The sequence below is a fragment of the Syngnathoides biaculeatus genome, chromosome 17, assembly GCF_019802595.1.
Source record: "Syngnathoides biaculeatus isolate LvHL_M chromosome 17, ASM1980259v1, whole genome shotgun sequence".
In the NCBI taxonomy this organism is placed as follows: domain Eukaryota; kingdom Metazoa; phylum Chordata; class Actinopteri; order Syngnathiformes; family Syngnathidae; genus Syngnathoides; species Syngnathoides biaculeatus.
Genome location: NC_084656.1, coordinates 13,852,519 through 13,874,535, shown reverse-complemented (window position 1 = coordinate 13,874,535; position 22,017 = coordinate 13,852,519). Strand labels below are relative to the sequence as shown.

At 39.5% G+C, this 22,017-nt stretch overlaps 1 protein-coding gene across 2 annotated transcripts in view; it reads left to right on the top strand.

The window, feature by feature from the left end:
* Positions 1 to 22,017, top strand: part of LOC133490857 (retinoic acid receptor RXR-alpha-A) — a 97,928-nt gene that overhangs the window by 13,815 nt on the left and 62,096 nt on the right. For both annotated transcript variants that reach the window (XM_061801429.1, XM_061801430.1), the window contains exon 2: positions 11,164 to 11,277. In XM_061801429.1, coding sequence (XP_061657413.1) covers positions 11,164 to 11,277 — 114 coding nt within the window. The remainder of the gene's footprint in view (positions 1 to 11,163; positions 11,278 to 22,017) is intronic.

Below are 22,017 nucleotides of genomic sequence, written 5' to 3'. Positions count from 1 at the left end.
TGGTTTTAGCTTGTATTGTCAAACCCGTTTCATGTTTGTTGTAGGGCTCTTCGATGAGCCCCCCTCCTGTATATTGAGCTTGATGCAATACGATGATTCATTGGTCCGTGTACCGATCCACTCGAATCCTTTAAATCAAAAACATTCACATTCAAACAGTTTTTTTGTTACACCCAAATAACTATTAACTCATAATTACGAAGCATTATCTTGTTGCCAGGCTACATACCTTATCATACGGTCTTTCTTTTTTTTGGTGTACTTTTAAGTCCACAGATGTGGCCCCTGGACCAATTTGCAATATTTTCCCTGTGACTTCAGTTTATCGTGTGTCCTTTTCTCAAGCAAAGTGACCTCACTCTTGCTCATCCACTTGACCAGCTTTGTTACTGTATGATCCAAATTGGGTTTGTTGTTTTGGACCTTACATTTTGAGTGGTGTACCATTGTTGAGCTCTAAACTGATCTGACAGTTTGTCTCTCTTGGTCAGTAATTGTTATCTGAGTTAAGAGTTTTTACCCCTCAAGGCAGCTTTCATATTTTTAGAGCTACCCTATGCTACAATGGCTCAGTGCCTCTTGCAGCATTTGCAGGTAAATGTGCAGTGATGTCATCAGTGACATTTCAATGGAAGAAGTCTTTCTACACTATATGACCTCAAAAGGGAACTAACCTCCTGACTTGAAGTCCACCACAGTGAAATGATTGCATTGAACAGGAATGAGGTTCGAATTTTTGTCGGGCAGAAATTTTGCTGCAGTTCAAATGTATCCAGTAAATGACCTAAAATTTTGCTCACTTTTATTATTTACTGATGTCTGGGTTTTAGATTATTCGGCCTGCTTCCTGGAATACTAAACCACTAAATATAGTTGTTAAATACACAGTGATTCCCAACAGTCTAAGAGCTTTGTGTGTGTCTGTCATATTACATCATATTGATTGGCTTGAATTCTGAATCTCCACCGGGGGTTTGCTTATTGAGCATTAGGTTATCTATTCAGTTCTCTGATTTCTCATTTACCCAGTGATGCACACATTCAGATACAAACAGGCTTTGACTGTCCTGTCCTGTGGGATTGATATTAACAGCCACTACTTTACCTGTTAGGGTAGATGCCGAGTTCAGTGCCCCTTATTCATATACGAGGGGCTGCCAAGGGATTTTGGTCCTGTGAACACTGCTTAAATTCCCCAAATTTAAAATATTCTCGATGACCCATATCAATCTTGGGCCTTTAGAATGTGATAATGAATTATAATGAATCGCTAAGAAACTGAAGTCGAACTTCATGTTCAACGAACACACATCTATCGAGGTAATTATCTTTAGTATGACTGAGGCTTCATTACCACAGTGCACATCGTCTACATAGAAAAGATGCAATCTGTAAAGCTGGAGTTTATTAATGAATGATCAGAGACACGAATGCACTTTTTGGCTATCGGTGAATAAGCCCCCAAAGCATCAAATGACACTGTTTTTTTTTCTTTTATACCATTTCACCGTCCTTTGCCTTCACGGAGGATAATGGACAGTGTATGTTCCGGTTGTTATAGCCTGCCATTATGAGGCTGTCTCACGCTGGAACTGTATTCACTCCTGTTATGATCATTTTCATGCTATCGAAGGCTCTTGCTTTGTTTCTTGTCTCAGAGGGAATGGCTCACTCTAGTCTTTAATACTGTTTTTTGTGCTCGCTGAAAAGCCTTGCTTCCCACCAGAATACAGTGAAGCACCACAGTTGTTATGCTGAGCCTCATCCCCTGTGGAAGAGAAATAATTTATAAAACGAAATCTACATTTGTTGTGTAAATGACCACATGCTGTAGGATACTTAATCCTGCCTGCAGTCGATCCCAGTCATGTGACTTGACCTAGTTTTGTTTGCCACCCTCTGCCTGTCTACTCTTTTTCTCTTTCATTTTCTTTCTGGCCCTTTTACTTTTACAAACTGTTTCAATGAGTTGTGGTACTACCCTGTTCTTCATATACCTCCTCTCTTACTTATTTATTTATTTTTTACTCCCCTGTCCACCCTTGCGCTGGCTACCGTCTGCCATGACTGACTTGACTGATTCAAAATATGTGAAATGTGTTTCTTGGTGCCGTATCATGTATCAATGTATCCGTTGGCTCCATCCCAACTTCAAAAATCATAAAGGTGTCATGTGAAGGGAGTATCTCGAAATGATTGCCATGTGACAGTGTAGAATGAATTTTACTGACGTCAGGCATGTCCTTTTACTTTTTCGAAGTAGCACCGCCAATAATTACTCTACATGCTATGTCTTTTGCTACTGAATTTCAAATTTGCAATTTCCTGCGAGTCAGTTCATCATTCAACCTAACATTAAAACATGTTGCTCTAAAATGTGTTGTACATTCCGTTGCTGATTAGCTATCTTGCACATTTCAGCTAGATATATGCACATTTTACAAGAACAGATGTAATATTGCAATTTTTCCGATATAAATAACAATGTACTGTAGTTTGACATAGGATGCATTCTTTGCGAGATTTTAGTAAAACAGCACCTGTGAAGATTTTGACAAGTATTAAGTTAGGTGACGCACTGACTCCTTGGAATTTATGGATTTATGTATTCGTTCTTGAAGGACACCGAGGCTTTCTAGAGCTTTAGAATCATACTGTTAACCGTAAACTAGAAAGAAAACCTCAACCGTCTCCCTTCTGAAGTGAAAACATTACATTCCACATGCCAGTAATTTATCACATTTTATGATTATAGGTGCTAGTCAGGGTATTTTTGGGGGGGATTTTTGTCAGTTACGTGCCATTCTTATTCTAGATTTAAAACATGAGCTAAGCAGCCAAGGTGGAGACTAGATGCTTTGTATTTATTTTACCGTTACATTGAAACACCTTTGGGTCTAAACATTGAGTTTTATGATTAGAGGTCTTTGACAAGGTGATTGCAATATTTTTCTCCACTGGAGCTGAATCCAAAATCGGGGGTTTTACACATTGGAAACCATTATTTCAATGTCTCATTCATAGTTAATGTTTCCTTATTAAAGGTATTTGTAGCCATAGGGCACATTAATCTGCTGTGTCTAATCTGACCGGTAATTTTACTCCACTCAAATTTTGTATTCTTAATTGTCTCTGGTTTCAGTGCACGTCCGTGCAAAGCAGGTGTTTTGTTTCATGTTTTGAATTATGTACCACTTCTGTCACTCCTGTGGCATCTGTGTCACTTCTTTAGTTTTTTTTTTTTGTAGTTGCACATTATTTTCAAAAGCAAAAAAGACCGTTGTCCATCCATTTTCTACCGCTTAGCTGACGTCAAGTCGCAGGGGGAGTAGCTTTAGCAGGAATGCCCACTTCATCCAGCTCTTTTGGTGAGATCGTGAGGCATTCCCAGGCCATCTGAGAAATGCAGTCTCTCCGGCTTGTGTAAGAAAAACCGGATTCTCTCATTGCTCAAATTCTGGTACTTGTGTTGTGTATGTCATGTACTGCGTATATATACAAAAACAATGAAGGAAACATAGAGAAAGTTTTTGCATTCCCTATTTGAATGAGTCAGTGATACTCTACGTCTTAAATTAGGCATGCATCAAACGTCATTGGTGAATCTGGGTCAGAGTTACAGAACATATTGTTCTAAGTGAAAAATGAAGGATGTGGGTGGCAGCACAGGTTCTTCCTTGGGTTTTGTCCTTGGTTGTTTGCATATGTTTACAATTTTGGTATGTTATTTTGAGATGCACTGTGCTAAAGTAGCAGTGGGGGGTGGGGATTAATGACTGGCAGAAAATGTGTGCCCGGAGAGATGCTAACAGGGGTATGTGGAGACAATTTAGCAGCCTAACAGGAAGCGTGCTCCTGAACATTCTGGTGGGAGTGAGGCAGATGAGTGGGGCACAGGTCGCAAAGCAACTCCACACATCACTTTCTGCCTCGGAGCACCTCCACACTGATGCGTTACATTTCACTCGGCATGCATCTCAGTCCTCACTGTGAAGGCGAGCTTTATTCCAACATTAGTTGCTGGAGGTAATTCTCTTTGATCACTCATAACGTCAGCTCTGATCAAGGAAAATGAAGGCAAAAACTAATTGCAATGCATAATTAAAGCAAAAAAAAATTGAATTTTTGATGCAGGTTTCAATCCTTTGGAGTTTGGTGATTATGAGAAAATATCGGACAAATATCCAAAGGCATTAGACTTGGCCTCTACTATATAGTTTGAGCACTTGGTCTGGGTGGTGAAATTTCAGAGTTGAGAAAGAATCAATGGTTGGCAAGACTTTATCTGGTGAAGAGCTGCTCTTTCTAAAAGTGGAGCCAGCCTTTATTTATTTTGTTCTTCTGTGTGTCCATCCCCAAGTCAAAGAAACTTCTTTGTGCCTTTGCAGCTTTTTTGGGAATCCAATCACACAAATTTGATTAGAGTCGTTTGCCTGCGCACTGCTGGGCTGCTGTGAGGCCCTTGTTCCCTTATTTGCCCTGGAGAAAGGTTTTGACGTGCAGAAGCAGACTTTGAACTGACCCCCTTTGTTTCTTCCCCTCTAACCTCATTTGTCACACTCTTTTAGTTTCTCTTCCTCTTTTTGCAACTTATGCCCCCCTCTGCACCCAGTCTATCATTGTTGCTACTGTCTTTGCCTTTCTGGCACAGAGAAATAAACAATCACAAGTTGCCACTTTCATGCCATCAAATTTAGTACATAACAGTTCACTTTTTTGATGAAACATATTTGTGGTGAATGGGATTACTAGTTACAACCCCCCCCACAACCCTGTAAGTATAGAACTTTTTGTCAACGATGAATGTTAAGCATAAAAAATGTATAACACAGTAATACAAATAATGTTGGGGTGATGGTTTGGAAAAAAAAAAGTTTACCATAAGTTATATTTAGTTAAAGCTGCAGGCAAAACTCGCAATTGCCAGTAGGCATGCGCTGCTTAGTAATAACTTCAAGCTGTGGTTTAATAGGTGATCTTGAGTAATTCCTTTTCCACCGAAGTCTTCCTGCTTCAAATGCCACACCATGCCACGACAACTGCCACTTTCATTACTTTGTGTCTTTTGAATCTACAGACCCAATATTATTGTTTTTTTTTTTCCTCAGAAGTTGTTTCAGAAAAGTGCTCTTGTTTGTTTAAGAAAAATCCCCTACTTAAATTCTTGCAAAGCCTAGTTGTTCAATAAGCGACTTAATAAGGCTATCTTGAGGTTTTTTTTTTTTTTTTTTAATTCCCTGATCAAAATGTAACAGGAAGTCAGTTTGGATCACTAGGAACAAACTGAAGAGAAATGAATGTTGGTACTTTTAGTAAGGTTTGTGTTCCTGCAAGGGATTTGGTGTGTTGTGTCTTAACATGACCATTTTGTCTTCAAACCAAGGTCTTGGCATCTGCTGTCCTTCATAATGTCGATCTTTGACTGAAAGAGACTATCGGGTATTCAAACATGGTCGAATGGTTGGGAGTGGTGTGGCCTTAAATTTATATCACATCACTTTTGATGAAATCTTTTGTTCAATATCTTTGAGGTAATACAGAAACAAATTAAGTTTAAGATTAATTGCAGTTTATCGGGTACAGGACACACACACACGCATGCTTGCAAATTTTCAGTTTTTAGTTCCTGAAGAGGTATTTTCTATACAAATAAGACAGGCTTACAAAGGGATATAGAACTTGGAATAAGTATTGCTTCATGAGGGCCAATTGGCTCTCAAGATGCATTTAGGTTCTCAAGCATAAAGTACTTCTATGAAAACCCATAGTTTATAGCATTTGTGTTTGCAAAAAAACATCGATACTTGAGGGTTTATGAAAGTGTCATGCCACATATATATTTTCTGTGAAATAAATGGAAAGATTTAACTGAAAATTGCGTGCAACACACATTTTATTTACATTACCTGCCTTTTCTGAGTGTATTATTAAAAACAGTCTTTCAATAAAGTATCTAAAAAAAAAAAAATCCCCATATTGACCTTGTTAGGATTACATGAAAATAAAATGTAACGATTGGATGAGTGTGGGAGAACACTTGAGTCTCCTGGGCTGTTGTACAGGACAATCAAAGGGAAGGACAAATATGTTCTTTCACAGGTCATCTTGTGACAAAGAAGCTTTCAGGCCCGCGCTGGAATAGTGTTCATGTTGAATGACATTCAAGTTGAAAATTGGCGATTGATGGCTCCTCTGCTGGCGTGTCCTTCTGAGCCCGACTACAATATTTTACCCTGGAGTCCTATATGGAAAAGGCTTTTTTATTGCACCTAGGAGATATATTTAAGGCCCATTGAACTTTGACCTTGGGCTCGATCACCTTGGCTACACAGGACAAGAACAATCATTAAAAGAACTTGTGGTGCAATACCTTAAACTCTCATAAATTTTCTCTGTTTCATTCAAAGAGGTTTGTGAGGTCTTTCAAAATCTGAAAACACTTATACTGATGTGTTAGTGATAAATGAGCATTGCCTTCTCCTACAAATTATTGTATAATTGCAACTCTTTCCTACAGTCTCTATTATAATGTTGTCATTAAGGCATTATGGCGTATGAATGCCACTTATTGCATTTGATACTTTCTTGAATGAGTAAAATCCCTATGCTGATTCCCTCCAATCACCAATAAGAAAAATACAGATACTTGAGTTTGTCCCCGGAAGACTGCGTCATTGCAATTTTGAAAGCTGACAAGATCCTCTCTCCTTAAAAGTGAAAAAGAGGGAAAAAAAAGATCAAGCATTTCTGTAATCAAGGCCCTGCTGATGTTAGGAAAACATATAATGATCCAGTTGGATAGAGTTTTAATGACGTGACGTGTACCAACCATCTCAACGACGAGAGTACTCAGTAGTAGTGATACCACTCCTGACAGAGCAGTGATTAAGATTACATTTTTAATGCATCGTACTCTACCAGCTATACAACTCTTTTATCCTTTACCTCAAGGCCTGGAAAGTAATGCCTCTTACACGGAATAATTAAAAATACTAACAGGATTAGGCATTTTTGTTTTTTTTTCAAAGGGTTTAAAGATTTAAATGTAGAATTGTATGATTTGAAAGAGAATTATTCAGATTGAGAAACCATTAATAGTACCAGTCATTGCCATTACATCCCCTTTCTGTTATGTTTTTGCACAAACGCTGTGATTTGTGGTGGCTCTTCTTGATCCGCCCTTGCTTTTTGTTGTCATTTCCGATCACTACATATTAGTTCAAACTAGGGGCAATTTAGAGTGTTCAATTAATGTTGCATGTTTTTGGGATGTGGGAGGAAACTGGAGTCCCCGGAGAAAACCCACACAGACACCGGGAGATCATGCAAACTCCACACAGATGGGACCCGGGACCTCAGAACTATGAAGCCAACGCTTTACCAACTGACTCACCATGCCGCCATCTGGAGTATCATGTTTTTCAAAGTGAAAATATAAACGTGTTTTGGATGGTCACACAAAAGTTAGTCGGGCAACTTTACCTGTGGATTGTGGCATTTGATAGAAATCATAGGTTTCCCATGAGAATTGCATGCAAATTTGAATTTTGAAATGTCTATCTGGTAAATGAGACTCAATCAGTTAATAAATACTGTATAGAATATATCTTGCCAGTTTGGAGAAAGAAATTGAACTTTGCATAAAGGCCACAGTATCAAAATGAAAAGCCACTTAAGTGTAGTCATTATTTTTTCAAAAGGTCTTGATATTTTCACAAATCCATCCATCCTGCCATCCATTTTTTTCTATTGCTTATCCTCACTGAGGTCACAGGTGTGCTGGAGCCTATGCCAGCTATCTTCGGTGGAGATACGGGGTACACCCTAAACTGGTTGGCAGCCAATCAAAGGTCACACAAACAACCTTTGCCACGTGTGTGAATACCTACGGTCAATTTAGATTTTTTCAATGAACCCACCATGCATGTTTTTGGAATATGGGAGGAAACTGGAGTACCCACGTAAGCATGGGGAGAACATGGAAACTCCACACAGCTTGGAATTGAACCCCAATCCTCAGATCAGATGTGCTAACCCGTTGGCCACTGTGCCACCATTTTCACAAATGGTAGTCATATTAGCTTGTGATCCCAACTTTCACTATATTTTTTAAAAAGTATTCACTCCTCTGACTTAATTTGCATATTAATTTTGTGACGTACTACCCTTTGCAATTATTACTTCAACTTTGCTTCAACTCTTCTGGAAAGGCTGCTCACAAACACAAGAATTGTTGTTAGTGATTTTTTTTCTTTTTCTTTTTTTTTATTAACACCCATTCTTCAAGAAGCATTTTTGTGAGGTCAATCACAGATGTTCGATGAGAGGGGCTGGCTCCCAGTCGCCGCTCCAATTCATTCTCGAGGTCTTCTATCAGGCCGAGGTCAGGACACTGCGGCCTCAAGTTCATTCAGACCAAACTCTTTTTATGGACTATATTTCGTGCACTAGTCCGCAGGCATGTTTTTCCACTTTGGGGCTATCCGCAAACTGTTCCAGCAAAGGTAGCGTGGAATTGGCCACAATATTGATGATTGACGATTATTTTTCTTTTTGTATTGTTGACTTATGGACAGCTATTATCTCGTGTTATCTTCATCAACATCTTAAGGCATGCAGCTTTTAGTTTGTGGAGGGCTGTCTCACAAAAGTGGAGCAACAGCAAGTAAATGCTGTGCGGGCCTGCAATGCATCTGGCATATATTACTCAGCGTGGCTTCATTGGTATGTCAGAGACACATGAGTTTGCTTCGTGTTTTGGAGAAAATCTGGAAAGTTTAAGGAAAAGTAACATTAAAATCATAGTAACCTACAATGACTTCAACTTTAATTTACACTAACTTTTTGCTTTTACTCAACTAGTATGGGCATTGTGTTAATCAAAACGTTTAACTGTAGCTGTCTGTGGCAGTGAAAGAATGAGTGAATATAGTATGAGCTGTATGTATTCTTTGACAGTTTGACTTCCAAGTCTTTCTGATACACGGCCCTTGGCGTGTCCCAATACTGCAACTTTCATGATGTCAGACCTTTCAGTAGTGGAGAGGTAACTCGCTGCAAATTTTATATGCAAGAAAAAATCCTGGCAAATGGAGTCATGTGTACCAACACGAGGCGATATGTAACATCATCTCATCACATCTCATTGGCCCATTTTGCTGCTGTGCTCTATCTATCTATCTATCTATCTATCTATCTATCTATCTATCTATCTCTATCTATCTATCTATCTATCTATCTATCTATCTATCTATCTATCTATCTATCTATCTATCTATCTATCTATCTATCTATCTATCTATCTATCTACTGTATCTCTTTTTCTGGCAACAAACACAAGCATCCTTGTTTCCATTCTGCATCCATTTCAATATCAATGGGCACAGTGTGGTAAATATGGAGGGATTAAACCTTGAATGCGTCTTTTTTTTTGCCAAGCATCCTTCTACCCATTGTTCAGATTTTGGATAGTGAGCTGGATGACCTATGTGCCTATGTCAGTGAGCAGCAGGATATCAGGAAATATGTTGTCCCTTGTTTGACTGGAACTTGGCTGATTCCTTGAGAGCTGCTTAGCACCATTGAACCAGACAACAGTTTTTACTAGGGGAATTTGCAACGGTCATTGTTTCATGAATTTCGATCTATCAGCACAAGTAGGGATGCCACTCGGACTAAATCCTGTTGGGAACTAATTCCAAATGGTCCAATTCATGTCTTAATTCTAGTTGGCATATGGGCATGGTAAATTACTAAGCAGTAAGGTCAAATTTATGGTTAGAATGTGCGTGTTGGTGAGTAAAAAACTACTGAAAGCTTAACGTCATTTCACAAACAAATAATTATACTGTATTTTTTGTTTGTATGATCATACATTGCTGGAAAGGTGGAAACAATACAGTGGCTGCTCGCCAATCATTCCCACTACAAATTCTGTAATTTCCACTATATATATATATATATATATATATATATATATATATATATATATATATATATATTGCGAAATAATGAAAAAAATAATATGGAAATGATTGGATCAAAAACTGTGTATTAGTGGGGGATCAGGACCACAAATAAGCTGTGGGGTGGGATTCCACGAATAACATGGAATATGCTCCAAAACAAAATCAGTCAATTGGTAAACTATAGTGTGTAGTGTTTCATGACCATAAGATTATCAAACATTTGTTGCTACAGAAAACAATTATCAACATTTTTATTTCAGACCAAACCAGTAGCTAAATTATAATCCGTTAACTTTTGTGCATTTTCTGCCATTTTTAATAAAACAATGTGCATTTTCAAGAATTTAGGGAAGGGAAAAATCCACAAGTTTAACCATCTATTAAAATGATCATTAATGGAGCCCTAATTGTTGTTTTGTTTGTTTGAGAAAATTGCAAAAATGCTGAGCTGGGAGGTACCTGCAAGTTAATAGTGCTAAAACATAAAGGTCAAAGACGTGTGACCCCAGAGACAGATAGTAAGATATTCTTCTCGAACCCAGGAGGCTTAAAGACCCTAATTTGACATTTTCAACAAAGCTATTATCAGTCCCCGACTGCTTTTTAGTCTCCTCTAGGATATGGTTAAGGAGCATTTTTGCCTTTGTGGTACTTTTAAGAAGAATTTCTTCTGTGATAGTTGGTTGGCATGAGTGCTGAGCTGATGTTTTTGCCACTGGCGATGAGTTAGAGGCCATTTGGACAGCCATAAATGTGAAAGGTTAGGTAGGTCATACTGTGGTATTGTGCCGGCACTGTCGTGATCCTCAGACAAAGGGCCCAGTAAGCCACATAAGTCATGCTTTTTCTTGAGTGTTTTTTGCATGGTGAGCTTGAGCCTGTACTAGCTGGGGGAGAGGCGCTCTATACCCTGGACTGGTCACCAGTCAGTCGCAGACTACATTTAGTCAGTCACACCCCCATTTACACCATTGAACAATTCAGAGTCTTCGGGTAACCTACAATGATTGATTTTGGAAACCAATTTTTTTTTGTCAATCCAAACAAGTCTGTGATGAAATTTAGAAAAAGCAGATGTGTAAAATATACGTTTCACTCTCCAACTTCTCATTTTCCATCTATTATTTGTTAATGAGCCCCTCCTCCTCTATTTTAAATTTTCTAATCATATCATAATGTTATTATGTTTGTCCAGGGTTCCTAAAGCCCCAGTGCTCGTTAGCTCCTCCGATGCAGCGAGCCCGCTCAAATGAGGCCTGTTCCTGTTTCAGTGGCATGTGTTCCCTCCATCATCGTCGCCTATCCTCAGGTAATCTCGTCTGTCCCCACAAACCTGTTTGACTGTTCTATGTTTGTTACTTCTAATAAAAAAAAAATGAAGAAAAAAAATGCGTTCAGTAAATTAATAGGTGAGTAGTGTACACACAATGTGTTGGAGTTTTGAATTAAAATGGGCTTTTTAAAATAATTATAGTTTTTGATTGGGAGAACAATTGAAAAAAATTTGTACGAGACTACAGTGTTAAAGTATTATTGCAAATAACAAAATGCATTTGCTAACAACTAAACCAACGTTTAATAAATGTTCATGAAAGACAGCACTACTAGGATAAATATAAAAATATGATAATTTTTGCAACATAATACTATTAAAGCCTTATGGAGGCAGTGAAGATGGAATCGACAATTTTCACACACAAAAAACAGTTTGTGTACTAATAGGAGAATAAATTCAACTTTTACATAGGCGTTTTAAAGTGCAGTGCAAAAGTGTTGCATGTTTCTGCTGCGCACACCACTGCCTTAAAGGTGTGGCTTGGGGGCTTTGTGAAGACAGCACTGCGCTTGATTGGTATGATTTATGGTGTGTTTGCATGTGGAGCCCCAGCGAGTCACATGGCAACAGAGGTGCTCGGAAAATGGTCTCGTCCTAAATGCACCTCAGACTTCATCACAAACAACCTGTATTTGACATAACTCTTAACAGAACTGTCAGTTCTGCATGAGTTCAATGAGGATGTTCCATTGCTGAAAATCTTGTTATTGCTGACATATTTGTCACTCTATAGCTAAGGCTCACCTGTAAAGAAATACAATGTCCTGTGACTCACTGAGCAGGTCATGTGAAGGGGGCATATGACGTGACGTACCCGTAGGCAGCTTAAAATGGAATTTCCATCCATCATACATACATACATACATAATACCAAGCACTGTCATTATGACATTACGAGATGACATGTCTAGTAGATGGAAAAACAAAATGCTGTACATACTGTACATAGTAGAATAATAGAATCTAATCATTTGGAACTGTTTCCAGTCATAGTCAAGGTTCAATATATTTCTAAAGCAGCTCTGTGCAATCAGTTCAATTCAGTGAAGTGGTTTCACATATTTAAATAACTCACAGGTTTCTTTGCAAGTCTGCAATTTGGAGAATGAAAAACTTTTCTGTTGTTGGCCCACAAAAGTTTAGGTCGGCTAGGTACAACAAAAACCCGCAAACCAAATAAATACCAAGTAACATACTAAAAAAGACTTTCAATAAAAATTATGGTGTTTTCACATTGTTCATGTTTGGGAAATTCAAACAAATTTTGGTGTGAGTGGCGAATAGGTCAGGTTTGGACCACTTAAGTGAACTCTAGTTTGGGTTGGTTCATATGAGTTCAAATGTGACAGACCAGTGATGAAACTGGCAGCGTTTTACAAAGCAGAAGCAAATCACCACATGTACCACTTTGCTGCCTCTCTTTCTGTGTGTGTGTGTGTGTGGGGGGGGGGGGGGGTTACTTTGCAGCGACAGTTTTTTACATTACATTTTGCTTTGCTTTCAATGGCACCTCAGCTAAAATGATGTCTGAAAGTAGTCAACCAACATTTGTGGTTGGCAAAAATGGCAATTTGTCATGACTTTGTACATGCTTTTTAGTAAGAAACTTTGGGCCAATGATAAAAATGCAAATGTGAACCCAGAGCGAACCAGACTAAATATGCATGCCATATATATATTTTTTTTACTTTGATCTGCACCAGACTACTAAATTACAAGTGTAACCACCGCCTAAAAGTTAAGGTACCAATGTAAAATATTTTATTTTGTAAAATCTCCCACCGCCTCGTTTTCATGATGAGTACTTTCTAATGGACAAGTTTGAGCATGTACACCTCTTACACGTTCCTTTTTGTTTTCTATAGAGCTTTCTAAGTGACTGCAACTTAGTTCACTGTCAGGGGATTACAGTAAGATTTTGGATGTTTCCTGCACAACTTGAAGCAGAAAGACAAGTAGCATGTTCACCGAACTCAAACCCTTTTTGTATTGTGGCCATTTAAGGCCCATCATGCTTGAGGGTACAGGTCACACAGTTCATTTTGTCAACCTTAGACTCCAAAACCAAAACTAGAGGTGGAAATTTCGGTCACATCATTTGTTAGTATACTGTACAGTAGAAGTTTTACAGGGTGACGTTTCGCCTGTTTTTGGGTGTGCTGAGAAACAAGAGTGCGCTTGTAAAGAAACTGAGGTAACTGTGAAGTAAAGCAACAGCGGTGGACAACCTCTCTGGAGTCCAAACTTTATCGACTCTGTAATAATCATTGGTCTAATTATGGAACGTGTTTGTATAAATCCTTGTTCGAGTGATTGTCCTCCAATCTCAACATTTCAGTGGCCCGATGTCAACCACAATGACAAGCTGCTGCGAGAGGCGTGTAGTGGTGACCAAGCGGGAGGTTTCTGGGAAGGCTTGCAAGCCTCGCCCCAGGAGCCGGATTCAGCAGCGATATGCTGAACTCCAGGCCGCACACTGATGTGGCTAAGCTCTGGTTTCAGAGGTTTTACATTATTTTGTCTTTTCAAAAACAAACTTACTGGAAAAGGACCGTGAGAAACGATACGTTTTGGGATCTTGCTTTGCACAGGACAATTTGGGAAAAACAAAAAAGTAATCATCTAAAGTCTTGGGGTTTTTTTTCACCAAGAAAAATGAATCACTTTATGTTTTGGAATTGTGTTGAATGAGGTGAGATAGAGGGATCACGTAAAAGACACGACAATAAAAACAGGGCTTCTTGAAAGTGCTCACAATGCAGGCCTTGTACTCTGATTTGGTCTGTCCTCATCGAGCTGAGTGGAGGAATGGAAAAGATTATCCGCAGGAATGTCTGGGGTGCCCTCAAACAGAGCGGGCCGCATGACCGGCCAATAGGAAAGAGGCCTACAGAGCGGCAGGCTAATTTTTTCCTGATGAACTCAGCCGCCTGCTCCACAATGCAGTCTGATTGCCAGGGCTGAATTCACATATGGTCCCTGTTTGGAGGGTCCAACTGACAGAATCAATTCTGCCTGGAGAGAAAAGGGGGTGGGATGTTGGGTGTACATGATTATTACTGGCTCCCATTTTTTGCTTTCATTAGCCCTGGATGTGAACTGTCCATGGAAATGCTCCAATACACTGACTGTCCCACTGTTTCTCACTTCTTCATTACCCAATCATTCAGCTTTGTGTTCATTACTCTTTGTTTTGTTTGAATAAGTAACAATTATGCACTACGCTGCGGTGCATTCATGTTTACACTAGCTTTTTCCATAAACACTGCTTCTTCTCAAATCCTCCCAATTACTGCAGAACTCCCATCAAGCCAGTATCAGGCCAGAATAAAATTGAAGTGACAGATTGCCTGTGTTGCATAAGCAGCATTTGTATATTCGTGCTCTTTGTTTTTCTGTTGGCTGCTCTTGAGCATCAGTGTAATGGTAATATCCATGTGGAGGTCCTCAATAAGTAGGCAGCATGTGTTTATAGACCTTGTGGTCACACAGCAATGTTTTAGACCATAGTTTGACGAAGGAGGGAGGTCGAAGAGGGGCTTTGGGGAAGGATTGCATGAAGTTAAAGTGACTCCCATCTCCTCATATTTCCCATGGCGGGGTCCTACGAAGGTGAGGAGGGTCACTGAGAGGGGCCTCGTTAGCCTTAGCTTGTTCCATGCAACCTCGCTCTAATTGGCTGGTCTGAGTCAATGCTCTCTGGTCACTTCCTGCTAGGTCAGAAACCAGAAGGGTCAGAGAATGCTTGGCTGGAGATTATGCATTTGAGCGCCAATCATCAGGATGCATTGCAAGATGTTTTGATGCAAAACATCTAACAATCATCTATCATTCTTTTGAATGATCAGGAACTTGTATCACACCAGAGGACTGAGGTATGGCATCACTGGCACGACAACTGCCAAATTGTACTGTTTTGTTTAACTGTGTATATATTAGATTTATATTAGAACTGCGGATTTAGTCCCCCCCCATCTCTGTTTACATTGCTGCTTTCACATATAAAGATATTTAACACACCAGTATAAAGGTCAAAGTGCCTGATTTTATGGACAATTTTATTTTATTTTACAACTTTTTTTTTTTTTTACACACAAACACAAAATGAATTCAGTGCAAGAAAAATGCAATGTTTGAACCAAAACTCATCAAAGGTGTCACTTTTCTCCATTGTTAAACAAATAATCAATAAAATATTGAGGAGAAAAGCTAATAACCGTTTGAGCTGCCTGATTAACCTTTGAACTAAAACTTGAAAAGGTGCCAACCCAATCATATAACACGTCGCACGTTTCCAGATTTACTCCTTCCTTTGCGGTGTCCATTGAGGAGCGACAGAATCTCCATAACCTTTGTCGATCTTGTCTGCCAGTGAGATTTTCCACTTGTGACATGGGGCCAGGTGGCTAGCTGACCCTCTAGTAACAACGTAGGTGCATCTGCAGAGGTGAAGGTCTCCCTGCTTGCACAGAGTGATGGCAGTCAGCCACAGTGGGTCACTAGAAATCATAGTGACTAAGCCTTTGATAACTCCATGATCCTATAATCCCTCTGCAGCACCATCACAGTGAAATGCTATCTCATTGTTGCAGCTCAAATCCAGAGCAGGGCGAGGGCAGTAGACAGCTACGGACACAAGGGACCGACAGGAAACTGTCCTGTTCATGATATCATCCAGACATCTTATCCTGTAATTTATATGGCTTGAAATTTGGTTACATCTGAATTTCTAAGTGACTCTTAAAAGTTTCAATTCAATAACATTACCAAAAGAAATATCAACATGCCAAATAATCAGATGTATTCCACAAATTAATATTTCATTTGATTAGGTATTATTTTCCTTTCAGTAATACTGTGTATCTGCATCATTTCAGACAACAGACATTTTGGTGTGTCACATTTGTATTTATTCATGCACAGCTCACATGTAATATTTTCTCTCAGAGGCAATTTATGCAAATGAGGTAAAATACTTGAAACAGATTCCCGCTCAACTCTAAGTTGAACCTGACCCCTTTAGAGAGTTTTTACAGTGCAGTGTGTGATGCTTACATCTGGAAACGGGGAAAAAGAAACATAATTTCTTTTTCCTCACATAAATTAAAAATGAATAAGCAAGTTCTTATTCTTCTAGCCCCATGTTGCCTAACACAGAACAATATGTTAATCACTGTGAAGTGTGTTATGCTCCCGAAATATATGAGCTAATTAGGTGAAAATGTTGCAGATGTCTGGATGATTTCACTGTCATTGACAGCTGATAGAACAATTATGGTCACATGCTGTGGTTTTGGGCTCACTTTCATGACCGCTTAAACTTGAACCCAAGTGGCATGTTTATATCCGTGAGGCTGACTAAGTGTTAAGGGGCACTGGCCTCAGTAGCCACAGATAAACATTGGAGGATTTGTATATGAAAAAAAAGAGCATAGGCCTATTGAAGTTAGAAAAGAACAATTCAGTTGGCTTGCATGCATTTAACTCTATATGGCACCTACATGATAGGTTTGTTTTTACGGGACGAACAGTGTTGTGCAAATCATACTGTAACGTTTAGAAGTATGGCCAAAAATGTCCACTTTGGTTTGAGCATTTTGCAAAAATCAACCCTTTTGTTTCACTGGCTACTCTGGGAATCCTTTCTCCAGTTGGCTAACAATTTTCACTTAAAAGTATCCATCAACAAACTCATACGGGCTCAAAAACCAAGGGCTCTCCAAGTGAATGAGACAAAAGCACTGTGATGTTTTGAACTGCGTCTTGCACTAAAAACGCAACTTATAGTGAATAGGGCAAATGGAATATTATTCATGAGCAGTAGAATAGGTCATGTGGTTTAGAAATCAATGTTATTTTTTTAAATTACGTGCCATCGTTGTTTTAGAACATTTCATGAAGATGGGAGCCACTTGTCACGTTGCTCCATTAAGGGAGTGTTTTCTGAAATAATTTATCTTGCCGTCACTTTTATGTCACATTTGAACAGGGCAGGGTTGGGAAAGTTATTTTTCTAAAAAGGACAGTTCATAATTCATGATTCTAAATTTCAAAAGTTCACCATTCCAAAAACTATTCACACAGTGTCCCTGTACGCACCACACACACTCGCACAGTTGCCGTGGATGGTTTGCCAAACACAGCGCATTTATCCTGACATATGAAGTCTCGTGTATAATGTGGGTTTTGTCCTGGAAATCCTAGACAAAATCTGGCAATCCTAAATGAAAATTTATTTTTGTTTGAAGAGAGTTCCAAGACGCCAGAATGAGCTCATCCTCAATGTTAATAAGGAAGATCGATCTTTCTTTCAGCTTGTCCCTTTCGGGGTCGCCACAGCGTGTCATCTCAGATGAACGCACATATGTTTTGGCACAATTTTTACGCCGGATGCCCTTCCTGACGCAACCCTTCTCAGGGAGTGGAGGCCCCAGTGGGATACGAACCCACAACCCCTGGTTTATCAAACCAGTGCTCTAACCACTGAGCTACAGGGCCTCAATGTTAATAAGGAAGAAATGAACTAAATTCTCGTTCACCCAAAATATGAATTAGTTCATGAACTTTTGTTTATTGAAATCATTCAGGTACAACACTGAAGAGAGGTGTGTAGATTTCTTTACATTTACTGTGTAGGTAGGACAGTTTAGGAACATTATTTTTGGCCTTTGGTCATGTTAAAAATCACATTCAGTTCAGTGGATCATAGTATTTGGTTCCGAGCCACTTTAAATCCTTTATCTGTTTTTAAAACAATGATGAAGAAAAATAAAACAATAGTGTCTGTATTTTAACATCTGTTTGGGCTATTGACATTCTGTTCTAACATTCATACAACTGGCATTGGACCAGTATATACTCATGACTGCCAGCGACTCTGAGCAAGACAACCACAATAGGAATTGATGGATGGGCCTAGCTCAGATGTCTTTCGAGCTAGGCAGCTGATGGCTTCCCTCAAGAGTCTTCACTGTTTCCCCACTCAATATGGTCCGTTGCCCCTGTCTTCATCAATATAAACCTGTTGGCGAGGAGCAGGTACAGATCACCGAACCCAATGGATTTTTCAATCCCAGGGGAGGAGAAACTTGTTGGAGATGTTGAAGCGACAGAGGGGGGTTGGTCTGTCTGTATTTTGACACTAAAGTGATTTGACGTGCTTGGCATTAGAGCTGGCTTGGCAGCAAGGTCTGGGTGATGAAGCACAACAGAGTGGTTGATCGGAATGTCACAGATGTTCTCAACAGGAAGCTAGAAACATAGCACCAGCCATCCGAGCTTGCAAAGGCTACACCTCTGCTCCCACAAAAGGACAAACAAGGAATTTAGACATTCAAGGTCGAGCAGAGTGATCTTAAAATGTGTGTGTGTGTGTGTGTGTGTGTGTGTGTGTGTGCGTGTGCATGTCCGTGTGTGTGTGTGTGGTGTGTGTGTGTGTGTGGTGTGTGTGTGTGTGTGTGTGAGATGGTTGCCAAGAGGTGGTGTGACAGAGCACCAACCTCCCTCTGTCACATGTCTCTGCTGCACAGCAACCGGCTCACCCGAGTGTGTTAACGCAGGCCAGCACGTGGCGTAGAAGTGAGGCAAGTGTTTTCATCCCCCACTTGGTTCCTCCACAGAGAGCTGCTCGTTGAGGTGCACAGTGGAATACAGTGGAGTGGTGATAACGTAGAGGTTAATGGAAATATCTTGTCGTAAATGTGGAGGAGATTCGGGCTGTAGTGAGGACTCAAGTTAAAGCCTCAGACTCTTAAAACATAAGAGAGATGCACGATGCATCATCACCTTGAAATAAAAAAGGGAATCTATTACTTGAGCTGTGGCCAGAAATTACAAACTTATATTAATGCTCAAGGTTGTTAACCAGCGAAGCAAACAAGCAAGAGCTTGTCATTAGAGAACTGTGCTCAGTCACTGAATATTGAGTTCTCCATTACTATTCACTCTGTTTTGTGCTTGCTTCGAGGCAACGTGGAAATTTTTCTAAACAAAACAGTTTCTTCTAGATGTGTCATGAAAATGATTGAGGTAGTGTTAATCCATACGATTGAGTGAAGTCTCGCCATTAAATGGAATGATTTATTAACTAGGTCACATTTGATGCATTGGAAGAACACCTGAGGCCTGTTGGTATGGGAATTGTTGCAGAGTTGACCTTTTGAGTTGAAGCTAAGTCAGTGGGAATATGCGATAGTCTAAGGCTGTGTGAAAAGCTGCACAGGCGCCACAGGGGCATCATGCCATAACTCCATTACAGTCATTGACATTGAGCTAATTGACTCATGTCGTTGTACGCCAATGGTGGCATGACTTCCAAATGAGGTTAGGGGTAGGATAAGTGATGCGAACCGGAGAGGACTGAATACAATAAGGAATGACTATGGATGGGGACAAAGTCAGTGTTAAAACTGATGCTTTGGATTGGCATCCATCAATACCTCCAAAGTCATAAGTTCACGTCCTTCAGCATTTCCAAATTCCAAATAAAAACTGCGTTTTCTCAAGCACCGAATTGTCAATGGCGAAAGTCCAATCATTCTTGATAACTAATCAATGGTTTAAGTGACATCTGCACCTTTACCTTGAGTCTTGACTTTCTACAAAGGTGGGGTTAATGATTAATTGGATTGTGTCGCACAAACTTATGAAACAATATAATGTACATTGGACATTTAGGTCTATTCTTGGAAATTAATGCCAGAATCAAAAAAAGACATCATTGGTTTCCTTTTCTGTTGCAGTTTTAATTAAAAGTATACCTATACATTATATGCTTGATATGAGGCATGGCACCATTTGGTGCGAAAATAAAACATTTACTATCATCACAGATGATCGGTGTATTTTCTCATTTGAGTTTTCCAAGTAAGGCAGGCGACCTTGGCAAACTATTTGTTGCTCAAAAGCACAACGTTTCCTACATGTGATAAATAGTTACTGAATCAATGGATACGATGTCTATGGCAATGTTCTGCCCGATTGACTCAGTGTTTTTCTTTCCACCAGGCTTCTTTATTCTCATACTGAAAACAGTGTGAAATGTGTGTTTTTTAGTAATTACTGTATTTTCTGCACCATAGGGTGCACCTTCAATGAATGGCCTATTTTAAAGCGTTTTTTAATATACTGTATAAGGCGCACTGCATTATCAGTCACATAGAATAGATGCTACTGAAGTGGCTGGGGTTACGTTATGCATCCGTTAAATGGAGCTGCACTAAAGGCTCAATATTGATCCATATATAAGGCGCACCGTCAGCTTTTGGGAAAATTAAAGGCTTTTAGGTGCACCTTATAGTGGGGAAAATACAGCAGCAGTAATACAAGTCTGTAGGTGCTTCTTGCTAGATGGGTCAGAAAAATGGTTACGTTTCGTGACCAAGTCGATTATTTAGCAATATTGACTGTGCTTTTTTAAAGTAGTCATGTCACTCTGTTCGCAGTCTTGTTGATAGTGCAAACAATACATGTTGGAAGGGACACACTTTAAAGTACACAACCTGGTAATAAAAACAAAAACATTTATAATGAATGAAAAATGTACGGACAAATAACCTACAATTATTCAATAAAATTGAATTCCCAGTTTGATATATTTTTGGCTTTGGCAGCAACTAAAAGTCTGTATGATTAGATGAGCAGGTAGAATAAAATGTGAAAATTCTCCACAGTGGTCATGTGAGAAACTGGAACAATTGTTGAGGACCACGCGGACCTCAATTGTGTTTCGCATAAAGTTAATATATTCTTTAAAGCATGGGTGCTCAATGCTTTGATCGAGGCATTTTAGGTCGATCGTGTGATGGCGTGAAAAAAAAACAACAAACGTAAGCCTATCATCCACCACGTCGCTTGATTCAGGTGTGACCAATACGTCGATCGCATGCACATAAAGGCTCGGTCTAGCAAGCTCGACCTGTCAGAGACTGCACGTGTCCGGTGTGGCATTTGCATTCTTAAAACCCTCCCCTCTAACTTGTTAAAATTTAGTTCGTTCATTTGTTTTATTAAGTTTGACTTTCATAGGCCGTCAATGTCAAAGGCAAAAAGAACAGTAGCTGCAACCTGTAACTCAAGTTTACAACGAGCATGTATTTGTGATTATTTAACAACCTCCCTGCCATCTGCTCCATGTATTGTGATACACAAGCAGGGCACGTTATGAGCCTCATGATTACACAACAACCAGGTTACTTTTGACGTGGCAGGCTCACTGCAGACACCAGCGCGCCGCCAATTCCGTTATTCAAACTTAGCTCGTTGGGTGGGCACACGAACTGAAACAAGCAGGACAGTTTCCAGTATCAAATTCACATGTATAAAATGAAGAGAATCACATGCGTGTCATGTTTGATCACGTAAAGTGATCGCTGGACTCTTCATCCCCAACCTGTATGTTCCTGGCAAGTTCACGAGTCGAATGGGTGTGTTAATAAACAAACGTACATATTTTTTATCTTGAATTATTTAGATTATGTTGTCTTGATACATGTACAGCACATAAAACCCATTACATTACCATGCATTGGAGTGCAGTTAGTTACAAATTGAGTACAGTATTTGCTTTTGCACTCAGCTGTACAGAGCAGCTTTATAACACTTTGTTATTGGACTGCACGTTATCGCTTAAATGGTTCACTATATCTAAATGAGTTTGACTTTGTCCACCGTGAAAGGGTGTAAAATATCATCTGATCTTATATTTATTAGCGT